Source organism: Onychomys torridus, chromosome 19, assembly GCF_903995425.1.
Source record: "Onychomys torridus chromosome 19, mOncTor1.1, whole genome shotgun sequence".
In the NCBI taxonomy this organism is placed as follows: Eukaryota; Metazoa; Chordata; class Mammalia; order Rodentia; family Cricetidae; genus Onychomys; species Onychomys torridus.
In genome coordinates, this window is record NC_050461.1 from 53,205,140 (window position 1) to 53,220,879 (window position 15,740).

The 15,740-nt window shown below is 41.1% G+C and overlaps 1 protein-coding gene across 1 annotated transcript in view; it reads left to right on the forward strand.

Annotated features, from left to right (window-relative positions):
• Tulp4 (TUB like protein 4) overlaps positions 1 to 15,740 on the forward strand; it is a 113,417-nt gene that overhangs the window by 33,522 nt on the left and 64,155 nt on the right. The window contains exon 2 of the mRNA XM_036168554.1: positions 13,817 to 13,945. Within this exon, the coding sequence (XP_036024447.1) occupies positions 13,817 to 13,945 (129 nt within the window). The remainder of the gene's footprint in view (positions 1 to 13,816; positions 13,946 to 15,740) is intronic.

The window sequence follows — 15,740 nt, forward strand, 5'->3', positions numbered from 1 at the left end:
GGCTTTAAGGTATTTGGCTCAGGCCTGGGGCTTGTTTCTGTGTGTTTAGCAACATGTTTTATAATTTTTTCAGTATTTTGGACAGTAACCTCAACAACTGAATCAGTTCCTTGGAATGTTCAAGGCTCCAAGTAGCATCCAAGCCTACAGGGAGGGAAGTGATTACAGACAAGAAAATAAGGTGAAAACCTTGTTCTAGCCTCAAGAGCAGTCTAGGTTCTCTGGGAAATCAGTGGGGTTGAGGCCAGTGTTCCAGAGCTGTGCCTCATACTGATAAGTCTGGAAGTGTTGGTCTGATCTCCTTGTGGAGACTGAGTATGGTTGCTTTGTAAAGGAGTTGAGGTTTGGGGTATAGCGGAAACCCAGGAGCCGTCCGTGTGTAACTGGTGTTTGGCACTACTTCAGAATTCAGTAGTCTAAGGCTCTGGTAGATGACCAAGTATGGATAGGGTGGAGCCAGCAGGAATACTGGTCAGACATCCTAGGGCTACTTACAAGAAAATGGGAAAGAATGACAAGCCAAAAATCTAAGGTGTTCAGGAAAACAAGGAATTAAAAATGTGTAGGAAAATAACCAGTTTGAGGTTGTTTGTTTGTTTGTTTGTTTTCTGGGTATAAGAAGGTACTTTTTAGACATTTTTATTAGGGTATGTTAATTGTACAAGATAACAGGCTACCTGAAAGTACTTATTATAATCTCATATTTTAATAAACTAAAACACAAGGGAAAATGTCTTCTAGATAGGAGAAGAGTTTGAAGGTAAAAATTACTCACCTCCTATATCCCCATACTTTTGAGATCTTATTAGCAGGTTTTATTTTCCATTACATGTTAAAATGAGGATCATTTGAGATTTGGGTTTACTTTGAGGCCTTATCTACAGGTTCCACAGAAATTATGAACAACCTCTCACCAGCATCCAGACAATAACAAAAGTTAGGAAACAGTTACACTAAATAAATGCCAGCCCTTAAATGGACTTTTTGTGTTTAGCATCCATGCTTCACATGGCTTGCTTGGGCCTGCCAAACAACTTTGAAACACGGTAATGCCAGCAGAAACACACCTAACACAGGTTGTGTGTGCACTGTCATACTGAAGGGCAGGTACTGTTGTAAGAGCCATTGGTGTCGATGTGGTGAGGACTCTGAAGGTTTTCCATTCGACAAGAGCCCGAGTACTTTGCCAGGCTCTAGAATGGAGAAATCAGTTTTCTTTGTGTGGTGGCTCTTACCAGAGCCACAGACAAACATGATATGAGCTGAGGTGTCACTGTCCAGACCAGGTAGAGGGCCCAGTAGGATCTTGGGATTCATTTAGACATTTATCTCTGGTTTGTGGTGACTTGGGAAAAATGATTACAGGTAAGAAAATAAGATACACAACTTTTTTCCTTAACAGTGGGTAGGTTTTTTGTTGCTGTTTTTTGACACAGCAGCATGGTTTTATCTGAGGCTGTCCTTGAAAGCTTAGCATTTGGAGTTTGGAAGGCATGTGAACCACAGAGCACAGAGCTTGAGGCACCTGGAATCCAGCACTAACTTTGCAGCAGGCCTCACTGAAAAGGATGAAGACAGGATTAACAGAGACTTTGCACCCCCTTTGAATGGGTTTGGGGTCATATTTAGTGAGTTGGGAAATATTCATTTTCAAAGATTTACTATTTTAAATATGTGAATAAATGATGGTAAACTTGTATTCAAACATGAGGCTTTGTTGTTGTTGTTGGTTTTTTTTGTTTTGTTTTCTCCTGCATGGTCTTAATGCTTATGAGGTTGTGAGAGACTGAATTTTTGACTTGCTGTGTGGATAGTCTGCATTCTGCCTATCTAAGAAAACCATTTCAGGTGTCCTTATTAATAAGAACTATGGTATAGTTTCATTTCTCTTTCTAAAAGCTCAGATTATGGGGCTGGATAGATGATGACTCAGTGGTTAAAGAGTGTTTGCTGCCCTTGCAATGGACCCAGGTTTGTTCCCAGCATCTACATGGCTGTTCACAGTCAGTTCCTGAGAATCCCATACCTCTGGGCTCTATGGCATGTAAATATGGTGCACATAAATTTATGCAAGCGTGTGTGTACATACACACAAATAGCAAATCTTTAAAAACTCATAAATACTTCTTAATGACATCTTAAGCAGAACAAATTGGCCACTCATCTTTGTTTAGATTTTGCACCACCACTGTTAATATGTGTAACATGTTTTCCACTTACACACCTATCTCCCATGAGGAGGAAGCTCCATCCAGGCAGGGGGTATGATGCTTCATTTTATTTTTGGTGTCTAGCATAGTAGACACTTAGATGTGTGTGTCTAAAAGAGAAGCAGGAATATGTAGTGGAGGCAAGAACATCACTTTGGCTTGATACATAGGTGCACCATGATCTATATTCTTTAGAAGATTCATTGTGTTCTTTTGTGCAAAACTCATTCTGAGTTCTGGGAACTTGTCTGACTGGGTGGTTGTTCTGGGGTCATGAAACTCTTGCCTGTACTTATATTTGTTTAGTTTGAGCTCCCTCATGGGTCCTTGTGCCTACTGATCTCGTGGGCCTCTGGAAAGGCTGGCAGGACAGGCTGACAGTGGTTTCAGTGACGCATGAGGCCATGAGGATTCTTTCTCAGTTTGAATTGTGTAATAGTTGGGTGAGAAAATAGCTTTCCCACATCAGAGATACTCCCCTGTGATCTTTCCTCTTTGCTAGGTAGTAAAGAGGGTGACAGAGCAGGAGGCCTTAGCTGGCCTCTCCTTGCTGGTTTTTCCTCAGTGAAATTGCCTTAAATTTATGAACCAGGTTCTCAGATCTGAAATAATAGTAATAGATACTTCTCCCACACAGGTGTGTGGTAAGAATAAAATGAGATATTTTAAATACTGTGATAGGGAAAACCACTTAGTAAATTTGGATAAATGTCACTTCCCATATTATCACTGATAATTCATTACAAAACCATGAGACTTATGGATCATTAACTCTAGCATTATTTGAGATGTTGTTACAGCAAAGGGTGATATATTAATTAGGAAAATATCCTTTCCACATGCATGAGTCAAAGAGCATAATAAATGCCATTTATCTTGGGAAGTCAAGAGGGAATGATGCTCTGTCCAAAATCCAATAAGAAGCCAGGTTCGGAGATGTCATAGGCAGTCACATTAGTGACTGTGGGTTATAAGAAGTAGTTTATGGGGTTGGGGATTTAGCTCAGTGGTAGAGTGCTTGCCTAACAAACACAAGGCCCTGGGTTCGATCCTCAGCTCAAAAAAAAAAAAAAAGTAGTTTATTGAAGTAGAGGCTAAGATCAGCTCATTTTTCTCAGTCCCACAGCCACTAAGATTCAGAACCTGAACTCAGGCCCAGTCGTGCAACTTCAGTCCTGACATGTTCCTCACTGTGCCACCTTACATCGCTCAGAACATAAGCACTGTCCAGTACACATTTATTCCAGCAGCCATTTCTGCTATACATTGTCAGTTATGCCGACGTTCTGTCTAGTTCCCTGCTGTCATCTGGCCGTGGTAATACCTGTCCTATGGTGATACTGTGAGATTATAATGAAACGATTAAGATGAAAATGGCTCACAAATAATGTCATCCTTTGTCACTGACATTGTCTTCAGGGTGCAGCTTTGCATTGTCTGGTCCTTGTCTATGTTCACGGCCATGGGTGACAGTAAGGGGATACAACTTGTAAAGGTCAACTGGCATGTGGTCATGGTGTCCTGGAATAGACAGAAAACTCATCCACATCAGGATGAAGATGACCTATTCATGACATGGCTGGGGAGGCAGAAGAGCAATGCTGTTGTGGAATATTATTTGAAGGTGTGTTACTTTTGTTTATGTTGCATTTGTTCAACTCTGGGAAGCTGTGTTACTGTGCCTATGTAAAACACCCGATGGTCTACTAAAGAACTGGCCAACAGCAAGGCAGGAGAGAAATAGATGGGGCTCGCAGGCAGACAGAATATATAGAAGGAGAAATCTGGTACTTGCCTCAACTTCCCTTGAATGGCTGGGAGGATAGGTGCTCAACACTATTCCCAGATAACAGTCTGACTTTTAGCCTAAGAACTTCAAGCCTATTAAGAGTTTATTTATAAAGATTCACTTCTCCCCCCTGTATTAGTTAATTCTTTTTTTTTTTCTGACCAGGCCTTTGAATTTGTTGACAGGGATCATCCAGCTATCTAAATTGGGCTGAGGTGGCACCAAAACCCTAAGTGGGCCTGAGCAATGACTGCTCTGCAACACTGACCTGAACATAGTTGTCTTACAGACTTCTAGAATAATGATGAGGCATTCTTGGACTTGTGGGGCTGAGTGACTTGTTGATTCAGAGGGTGGTCCAGAATGCATCAAGTAATTTTCTTGTAGCTGGAGAGCTTCTTTCCAGCTCCTGCCACGCCCTGGCAGTCCTGCAGCCCACTTATAAAATAAACACACAGACTGTTATATTCTAATTGTTTGGCCTAATGGCTGAAGTTTCTAACTATCTAGTTCTTAAATCTTAAATTAACCCATTTCTATAAATCTATACCTTGCCACATGGCTCATGGCTTACCAGTATCTTACATGTTGGTACTCATGGCAGTGGCTGGCAGCGTCTCCTGACTCAACCTTCCTGTTCCCAGAATTCTCTTCTCTGCTTGTCCCGCCTATACTTCCTGCCTGGCTACTGGCCAATCAGCATTTTATTTATACAGAGTGATATCCACAGCATTTTCTCAAGTATATTCAATGCAAAGACATGACAAAGTACATAAAGAACTTCTGAAGGTGAGTTTAGGAACTCTGGAGTTAATGCCAGATCATAACTCCAGTCCCCAACACAGGCCTTTCAGGTACCAGCTGGTTGACTAAAATCAAAACACTGCTCTTTTCTTTTAGAAACTGTTACCCTCATCTGTCTCAGTGTGTGGCCATTCTGATATAAGTTTCTGTATTCCATTTGGTGATGACCCACATAATTACCTGTTGACTGTGCCTCTGTCCTTCATCAGAATTACCATCTTGACAAAAGAACATATCGGGACTTTAAGGAGTTACGATGACAGTATGTTCAATATAAAACATCTTGAGACCATTCTAACCAGTTTTCTGCTGTGCATATTGTCTGCCATTCTGGATTGCACTTCTGCACTCAGGGTTTCTGACTTGGGGCCCCTCTAGTAAAGTTGTGCTGTAGATAACAGTTCACAGACTGGCATTTGGGCCCAAATTTAACACACACACACACACACACACACACACACACACACACACACACACACACAATGTGGCAGAAGGAGCATGGTTTCTGGAATGAAATACCAGACTTCAGATTAGTACATGTTTCACTTTGGGCAAGTTCATCCTCAAACTTCAGATTCTTCTGTAAAAATTGGGTACCCAGACCCCCTGTTCTCCAGTTTTAGTTTCCCTGATGCTGGAATTGTGTACAATGCACAACCATACCCAGGAAGGACCTTTTCACAATTCTTTAATTATCTTAAATGTTTGTCCTCTCTCCAGAGTAGTCTTACCAACAGAAATGATAACATGTAGCTCAGCTTTTATCAGGAAAAGCCTAAAACACACTGTAAATATTACAATTCGTGACGGGCGGCGGTGGCGCACGCCTTTAATCCCAGCACTCGGGAGGCAGAGACAGGCAGATTCTCTGTGAGTTTGAGGCCAGCCAGGTCTACAGAGCGAGATCCAGGACAGGCACCAAAACTACACGGGGAAACCCTGTCTCAAAAAACCAAAAAAAAAAAAAAAAAAAAAAAATTACAATTCATTCATTAGCTGAAATGTTACCCCAGATACTTTTTAAGTTTAGGGCTAGAAAAATGGTTCAGTAGTTAAAGCACTGGGTGCTTTTCCTAAGTTTGACCTGGATTTAATTCTCAGAACCCACACAGCTGCTTATAACTATCTGTAATTCCAGTTCTAGGTGATGTGACCCTTTTTCTGGCCTCCACAGGCACTAGCACATGCATGCAATACACAGACATACATGTAGGCAAAATACGCATGCACATAAAATCAGTGAAATACGATGTTTTGAAAAATTTAAATCTGGTCATCACTGAGATCACTGCCTCTATTGATGATAAGCTTTACAAAATTTTTCGTGTTGTGTAGCTGAAGTTATATCTTGTTCCTGCCCAGCTCCCGCGGCTCTCAATGGCTCAGGCTTCTAGTTAGCTGTTCTTAATATCTTAAATTAACCCATTTCTATTAATTTATAAGTTGCCATGTGGTCCATGGCTTGCCGGTATCTTAACATCTTCTCATGGCGGCAGCTGGCAGCATCTCTCTGCCTTTGCCTTCTACTTCCCAGACTTCTCCTCTCTCTTTGTCCCACCTATACTTCCTGCCTGGCTACTGGCCAATCAGTGTTTGATTTATCAATCAATCCTCTACAACAGTGTTGCTATTAATAAAATAGCTGAAGCCAAGTAGGTTATGAGGAAAAGAATTCTTTTAGCTTAGTTTCGGAGATCCAGGAGCAGGTGCCAGCACCTGCTTTGCTTCTGGTGAGGCTCTTAGGATAGCTCAGTTTGTGATGGAAAGCAGAAAGGACAAACAGGAATGGACAGAAACTAGTGTATAGAGGAGATGGGAGAGAGGTACCAAAGTGACTTAGAACAACTGACTCTTAGAACCACAACCATCCCAGGACCAGAAGAGCGATGGACTCCAGGAAAATTACTAGTCCCTTTTGAAGGCCACAACAGTGCTCTATAGCTACACTGGGGTCAGGTTTCAGCATGACCTTTAATAGGGCCAAACCATATTCAGAATGGATTGGAATCCAGTAATCCTATGACTGTAGCAGCTCAGCAGATGAGAAGGTGCAGTGCAGTCTTCTCTTGGAGCCCTGTACAATTTCTGGAACAATCTTGGTGTTTACCTGTAGAACAAGGATGGCCAGTAGAAGTATGAAAGAGCCTAGTAGCCTGCCTGCGGTCTGGTGCTCTGCAGAAGGGTTGTGATGGCATTTTGGATCAACACCTGAATGGACTGGGCATTCCTCCTCATGGAGGTCAAGAATGGGTACCCACTAGAAATCTGAATGTTTTATGTATTTCTAGAGTTTAATCTATTTTTCTTATTACCCCCACCCCGGGCACACTATACCTATTTGAATTTGCTTTATCGAGATTTTACATGGTTTGATATTTTTATACTTTCCTCAGTCCTCCTGGAGGTGATTTGTGGAGAGTCAGGAGACTGCTAAGGACCATGGGCTTTTGACTTGGACCACCAGACTTTACATGTAGCTCCACCACTGAGTTGAGACTTTGAACAAATTATGAAGTTTTTGTATGCCTCAGTTTTTGAATCACTAAAAGTAAGGCAAATCATAATTTTTACTATTGGAGAACTCTCTGGAGTTAAATGAGAAAATCCATGTAGTGCTGTTAGTAGAGAATCAAGCAGTGTGTTGGCAGCAAATGCATGGTAGCTGTTGTTATTACTGTCACATAGCATCTAGAGCTCAGGTCCCTCCTGTTTGACTTCCTCTCTGCTGACCTCATCCCTTGAGTGATTTTTGGCCAGAATCACCCTTGATCTTAAGCAGTCAATCATATAATGACTTTACATAGAACTTAACTCTCCATGTTCTGTATAGAACTATACATGTTCTTTAGACCAAAGTTCCACTTGAATAACTCAGTGAGTACTGTGATGAGCAATTTCTGCTTTTGTTTCATCAAGTACAATATCTTAAAAAGGCAGAGTAAGGGAAGGAGTATACACAGAATTCTTGAGTATGAAATTGGTCTTCCACAAATACACAGAAGTGTAATCTAGTTATTGTATTTCATATGAAATTATATAATTATGGTATTTCACACTTTGTTTTGGTTAATCATTTTATCTCACTCTTCAGCCCTGTGTCCCTTTTCCTTACTTCACCACTGTATTCTTCCTTTCCTAGTAATTACCTTTCTGCTCTCATGGCACCTGTATTCTATTACCTAACCCTGCCCCCTCTTTTAAAACCCTCCCCCCCTCTTGTGGTCTCCTGTCTAGTTTCATGACCTGTACCTGCACTCAAGCCCACATAGGTAAGAGGGAGGACATGCAGGATTTGTCTTTTCTGTATAGAAGTTACTTCAATATAGTTTTCAGATCCATTCATTCTCCTACAGCTTTTTAGATTTCATTTTTCTCTGCAACTGAAGGAAGACTCATTGTATTTTTCATTGGACCACATTTTCATTGTCCGTTTTGTCTGCTTATGGCTATCCAGGCTGATTCCATTCCTTACTATTGTGTTAGGTTTGCAATACTTTTGTTATGTTATCAGGACCAGTAGAACAGCCGGGTTACACGTTCGTTACAGCATTGATTTCTGAGAAACCATCACATTGCTTTCCATGGTGTATGCATCAGTTTATATTCCCACCAGCAGTGAGGAAGGGTTTCCCATTCCTCATATACTCTCCAGCATGTGTTGTCATGTCTTTTCTGTCCGGGTTAAGTTTTTTTTTTTTTTTAACTGTATTTTGTGTTTGTTTGCTTATTATGTTTGTAAGCACACGTGTGATCCCATGTATGGCATAGTTTGTGGAGTTCAGAGAACAACTTGCCGAAGTCAGTTCCTTCCTACCATGTGATCAACCTTGAGTCAGTCATCAGATTGTGCAGCAAGTGCCTTTACCTGCTGAGCCCTCTTGCTGGCCAATTTTTTTTTTTCAGTTTAAAAATATATAGCTATTCTATATTCTGGATACTAACTCCCTATCTGCAGTGTAGCTGCAAAGACTCTTCTGGTCTGAAGTGTTCCCTCTGCTGATGTTTCATTCACTGTCAGAGCTCTTCACGGTTCCTGTGCTCTCATTGGTCAGTTCCTGGGCTTGTTTCCTGTGCTGTTGAAGTCCAGTCAGAAAGTTCCTGCCAATACCTATATCTTGAAGTGTTTTCTTTATATTTTTCTCTAGCTGTTTGGACATTCTGGTTTTATATTAAGGTCTTTGAAACATTTGAACTGATTCTTGTGCAGGGCAAGAGATAAGAATCTATTTTATTCTTCTATAGCCGGATATCAAGTTTAGCATGCATCATTTGTTGAATAGACTATTTTTTTTTCCCCAGTGTATGTCTTTGACTTCTTTGTCAAAAACTAGATGGTTGTAACTGTTGAGGTTTATTATTAGGTCTTTTTTTTCTGTTTCATTGGTGAATATACCTGTTTTCGTCCCGGCCCCAAACTGTCTTTGTCACAGTAGCACTGTGGTATAGTTTGAGGTCAGATAATGTGATGCCTATAAGGGTTGTTCTTTCTGGTTACGATTGCTTTGACTATTGATGCGTTTTGTGTTCCTATGTAGATTTTAGCTTTTTAAAGTTCTGTGAAGAATGTTATTGGAAATTTGATGGTAATTGCATTGAATATGTAGATTTCTTTTGTTAATGTAGCCATTTTCATTATTTTGTCTTTCTTGTGCAGTTGAACTTGTTGCTATTTCACTTAATAAATTACAGAACCAGATGAGCTAGTGGATGATCATCACAGGATTGTTATGGAGGCTGATTTTTTTTAAGATCTCATTTTTGTTCAAATTGTGTTCTTTTTAGATTAAAGGAAATGGTCCTGAACTCTGGTGATACAGTTGGTCACTGAAGTCATTTCATGTGTGTGTGTCTACACCATTTGGAGAGTCCTACTTCAGGAGCCAAGCATCAGCACTAACTGGCATTTATCTTGCTTTCCCTAGAAGTAACTTTAGGTATAAGGAATGGAGCAGCATATCTTGGACCTTAGCTTATAACCCAAATATGCTTCTAGCAGTCCTGTCCTATGCTTTTATTCTAGGTTTCTCTAACTTTAATAGCATTCAATAAATACTGATTGGTAGCCATGCTATAAATTAATAGGGTGGGTCTTACATTAGAGATGGTCATAAGCTAATCTTTTTGTTTGTTTCTTTGTTTGTTTTTGTTTTGTTTTGTTTTGTTTTGTTTTGTTTGAGACAGGGTTTCCTCTTGTATTCCTGACTCTCCTGGAAACTCACTTTGTAGACCAGGCTAGCCTCAAACTCACACAGATCCTCCTTCCTCTGCCTTCTAAGTGCTAGGATTAAAGGCATGTGCCACCACACCCTGCCAAACTGTTTGTTTGTTTGTTTGTTTGTTTTGAATATTCAAAGGCATGAATTAAAATTTACCTCATCCCCCTTTTTAGTAGATGAATGCAGCCTTCTACTAACACCGTAGCTGGAGAAGTTCTTTAGTACAGACTAAATTAATCCTCTTTGCCTTTAGAAGTGTAGGAAAGTTGTGGCTTAGGATGCCTGGGTAGACCCATAGCATCTAACTTCATGGTCTGGGCAACTGAGATCTCAGCTGACCCCTGGCTGGTAATTCCTCAATACTTTGGTATGTTCTAACATTGCCAAGGAGGCTGGCAGGATTTAGAGAACAGGAAATAAGCTGTTGGGAGATAAGGCCGGCAGCTGTGCATTGCAGACAGGAAAGGATATGAGAATGAACCAGCCAAACAAACATTAGCAGTTCTACTTCATTTTTAAATCAAGAAGCAATGGAAAGACTCTTGCTTCCAATTCAGAGTTATCCACCTACTCAGTTGTGCCAACTAGAACCTGGGGAGAAGACACATGTGAAGAAGAACCACATTTCCAGTTACTGCTTCGTCTCAACTAAGAATTCCAGAAGGATGAACCTGAGTCAGAAGGTTGTTTATCCAGCAGTAGCTACTGTGTTATCTTAAGATTTAAAAAAATCTTACTTTAATATTAGAGGTAATTTAAAATGCATTTCACCTCGCTCTTTTGTTTGTGTCATTCTGTGACTGCAGGTTATTTCCACGAAGAGGTGTTTCTTCAATGGTAGCTAAGTACGTGATCACACGTGGCAATGGCCACTAGTGGCAGAAACATCCATTTTACAGACACCCTTACAGTAGGTGAATGTTCACTATGCCCATCCAAAGAAATAATTTAAAAGCTGCAGTTATGAATATGGTGTTCCTATTTGTCGTACCCCAGTCTTTGGTAGCCATTCTGAAATGGATATGGGCTACTGGGAGGATAGCTTGTCAACGGAGGCCAACCTATAACCACCCACATATTTGTGTATTGCAGTGCTGGGGCAAACCCCTGTCAGATCTGAAGGAAGCAAAGGAATTTGGCTTTATTGTCTGTTAGGAAATTCTGAATTTTATGACACATTCAAGTGTCATTTAAAGACTGCAGCTGTTGATTTTTTAAAAAACAATCAAATCAATTTAAATAATCAAAACTAGATTTATGTAAGTGAATCTTAATTTGTTATTCCCTTATCCATACCTGTGAAGGTCCCCACTTCTATGCATTTGCAATTTTTGAACTGTGTATAGAGCACTATATTATACCTGTTGAGTAAACTGAACTCTGGGGCCAGAGTTCCTTTACCTTAATTCCTTTCTTTGGCATCTAACAGTGTTTAGTTCATCTTAAGCATACAAGTAATATTTACTATTGTTAAAGTGCCTTTGGGAATTTGAAATAATTTTTAATACTTTTTATAGTTCAAAGATATAGTTTAATAAGTATTAAAGCTTTCAGTTACATTATCATTTCAAAATACACTAAAAATAGTCATTTTGAAGATGTCTTCAGTAACACAGATCCTGCATTCATAGTGATAGCCACAGCCCATATGTCAGCCACAGACATGCAGGGCTGGCCAGAGCAAGGAAGAGATCTCAGTTCAGGCATGGCTGGATGGGACTACTTGAGAATTTCTTAGTGTCTGCGTCCTTGCAAGTTGACTGTAGCATGGTAGCCATCAACTGGATTAAGTTAAAGATTGCTGGGATCCAAAAGATCACAACTAGACGGTTTCCTTTGTTCTTAGTAGTGTTATAAAGACGCAGTAATATTCTTTACCTCTCAAAAAAATTGAGGTAAGCAAACTACGGCCAGCTCAAGGCAGACCAAGACTATTCTTGGGGCCTCTTAGTTTTTTTGTGCCCAGAAACACATCTAAAGACCTCCAGATCAGGTGTACCCTTGCATAGTTTTGAGAAGTTACAGGATGGATGTATTGTAGGTCTGTAAGGGGGAAGTATTACAGACATGAGGAAGGTCTGGCATTGGAGGAGGTCCATCAGCTCTCAGGTTTACTTCAGTGTAGAACCTCAATTAGAACTTGGAAACCATTTACAGTGGCACTTCCAGCACACAACTAGGGAGAGCTAAAGAGCATGTGTCTTGATTAACTGGAGTGCTTTTGCTGATCGGTGACAATCCTCTACTCACATATCAGAGGCTCCAGGTGTCTGTGGGTGTTCTGGGTTTCAAGCTTAACTCTGAGCTCACTGAGGGTGGTGGAAGTGACTCATAGCCTCCAACTCAACATTAGCCACAAAGCATAAGTGTAATAATGATGCGGAGTTCATCACTGTCACTAGGTGGGAACTGCCTTAGGGGACAGTCATGTGGTGAACCTTGATCTACTGGTTTCATGGTTCAGATTCTTAAGACTGTGCTCACTGCTGCATAGATGTTCCTGACTCTTTTAATTGGGACTCCCAGACTCACCAAGTGTTTATTATGTAGACTCACAAACCACCTGACAGGCTTGCTGCCTTTTTGACACTTTACTATTATTATGTCTGTGTGTTTATGATGAGGAGGGCACACGTGTTAGCATACGCATGTGTGGAGGTCAGATGGTAGATGTGTGTAGTTGATTCTCACTGTACACTGTTACTCAGGTTCCAGGGCTCAAATTTTGGTTTCCAGGCTTGAGGGAAGCACCTTTACCCACAGAAACATACTGCTGTCCCCAGACTTTCTACATTTTTAGATAAAAAGGTTACTTATAATTGGGAAAGATTAAAGTAGTTTCTCTGAATTTAGAATTTTCAACATTTAAACTTTAAGTTCTAATTAAAAAATCAGTAGTGTATATTAATTTACAGAAGGAGTTAAGTTCTCAAACTCACGAAATTAGAAGCTGTTCTAGGCACTGTTGTGTTGCTGTGAAGAGGATGACCAAGGTCGTCCTTACAGAAGAAAGCATTGGATTTGAGGCTTGCTTATGGTTTCAGAGCCTTAGTCCTCACCCTGGCAGGGAGCATGGCACCAGATCCATAAGTAGGGAGAGGGGGTAACAGGGCCTGATGTGGACTTTTGAAACCTAAGATCCCACCTCCAGTGACACACTTCCTTCAGCAAGGCCATTCTTACTCCAGTAAGCCACACCTCCTAATCTTCCTAATCTTTTCAAACAGTGACTAAGCATTCACCGGGATGATATGAGCCTGTGGGGATCATTCTCATCCAAACTACCACAGAAGCTTGTAACTTCGTATTTTCTCTCAGAAAAATCCATAGCAACTTAAATCTTTCACCTATGTGTTTTCCACATAGCCTTTGTTTAGATGCTTAGCTGTTCAGAAGTAAGATAGTCCAGAAAAGATAGAAAATTAAGCCTTGTCTTTTCTTTTTCCTGCACTAAACAAAATAATACCATGATTCAAAAAGGAGGATTTTGTAAAAACCATTTCTCTACAGCACAGGACCAGCAAATGAGAGATCATTGCACACCTGTGAGAGACAGGTGCTGAGTTCAGGTGGGGCCTCTCTTCATATCAGTGCACATATTTCATTGTTTGCTCAGTCTAGACTGTCTTCTGGGACATGTCAAGTGTGTCTGGATTCATGTGAGCTGTACCTGGTTCTTATACTAATCCCCCCATTCTCTCCCTCCCTTTTCCTACGTAGTTTGGGATCTGCATACTGATTGGAAATGACCTTGACCTGTTGTTTTTCTTGTCTTTAACATTTTCTTGATTTTCTAGGTTGTGCTGGTGAGATGGAATGAGCCATACCAGAAACTGGCCACATGTGATGCAGATGGAGGAATATTTGTATGGATTCAGTATGAAGGCAGGTGGTCTGTGGAACTGGTCAATGACCGTGGGGCTCAGGTGAGTGGATGGTAGACTTCTTCTAGTGAAACACTGCTACTTAGAGGTCACTAATTTAAAAAAAAAAAAAAAAAAAAGACGTATGGGGGCTGTAGATGCTCAATGGTTAAGAGTGCTTGCTAGTCTTGCAGAAAACTTGGGTTTGGTTCTCAGTACCCACATGATGGCTCACTGCCCCAGCCAGCGGGGTTTCAACAGGGTCGACCCACCTGTGGGAGCAAATGAAAGAAACAGGGGACACGAGAGACGACAGCAAGACAGGATTCTGATCAAGCTGCAAATTTTATTTTCCTCCGCAAGACTTATATAGCATAGGAGGGGAGGGGGCAGGAAGGAGGGAAGGGGAAGGGACGTGGAAAGGGTGCAGATTATGCAACTGCAAGATGTTGGCTAAGGTCACTCACTGGTCAGGGCCATTTATTCTGTTGCTAGGCTACCTGACCATGGAATGCTCTTTACGTTTGGTTGTCATGGCACCTGACTGTGGAATGTCTTCTTATCTTTGGGAGCCTCCGGTTAGTAAACAGGTGTTACTGCTCTGGGGAAGGGCAGTGGTCTTATAACTTGTTCTCTGGCCTAGCTAGTACTTTTCCATGGTTCATGTTTGGTTCCTGACATCTTGGTCCCTGACAGCTCACAACCGTCTATAACTCCAGGTCTGGGAGATCCAATACCCTTTTCTGATTTTTGTGAGCACTTGGCATGCACATGGTATACATACATATATGCAGGCAAAAAACTAGTGCACATTGAAAACAAGAATCCTATACTTTAGCTAGATGGATAATTATAGCATTTCAGAGACCATATAAGCAACATTATAAAAGTATCTATCTCATAAAATTCATAAGGAGTCACTACCTCGATGCTTGAAACTTGACTTTGGGGATGCCATATGGCTACTGTTTAGCCCCCCTGTGCTGGGGACTATGAGGCAGTAGCCCTGTGAGCCTGCAGGTCACATGCAGTGACATAGGCTAGGTGTAAGCAGTGTTTGAGGCACTTTCCATGAACAGTTTGATTTGACTCTCAGTGACTCCTGAGACAGGGATCATTACTGTTACCCTATTATAGATAAGGAAATAGGCACAGAGAACTACTTTGCACTTAGAAATCAAGGGCTGGGCTTCTGACCTATGTGGTCTGACCACAGAGCTCATGCTCTTGATCTTGCAAACAGACATGCACTTCCCATGGACCTGCAGACTTCTATAGTTGCAGTTCTCCTTCAAAAAGTTTGATTAGTGTCACGGGGCATGTACCATTTCCTTCTTTCCTCACTTGGAGGCATGATGGAAACAGATGAGGCTTTATCAGTGCCAGTGGATCCCATTATGCTTACCTACTAAATGAATGTACTTTCACATGAAAAAAGAATGCTCTGTTTTCAAAGAGCAGGCCTCCTTTGATGGACATGCTGCAAGACCCTCGGCCTAATCAACTCTAACAATAATATCTTAATGCCTTGGAATTTCATTTCAAATGTGGGAAGCTTTTAACATTTAAGTACCAGGTGAGAAAGGAGCACATGATGATGCTATAAACTAGAAATGTACAGTGAAGCCCTCACAGGGAAATAGTTAAAATAGTGCAAGAAACCTTCATCAGTAACTGCTCCCCAAGGACAAGAACTACCTTTGATGAGTGTCCTTAAACACAAGCAAGGAGGAGTGCCAGACAGCCCAGCCTCACACACAGTCCAAGGCCAGTTCTATCATAGCAGTAGCTCAACAGGAAGTCCTTACAGTGACTGTGTGCCTCAGAGTAAAGACCAAGTGTATCGGGAAAGAGCTGA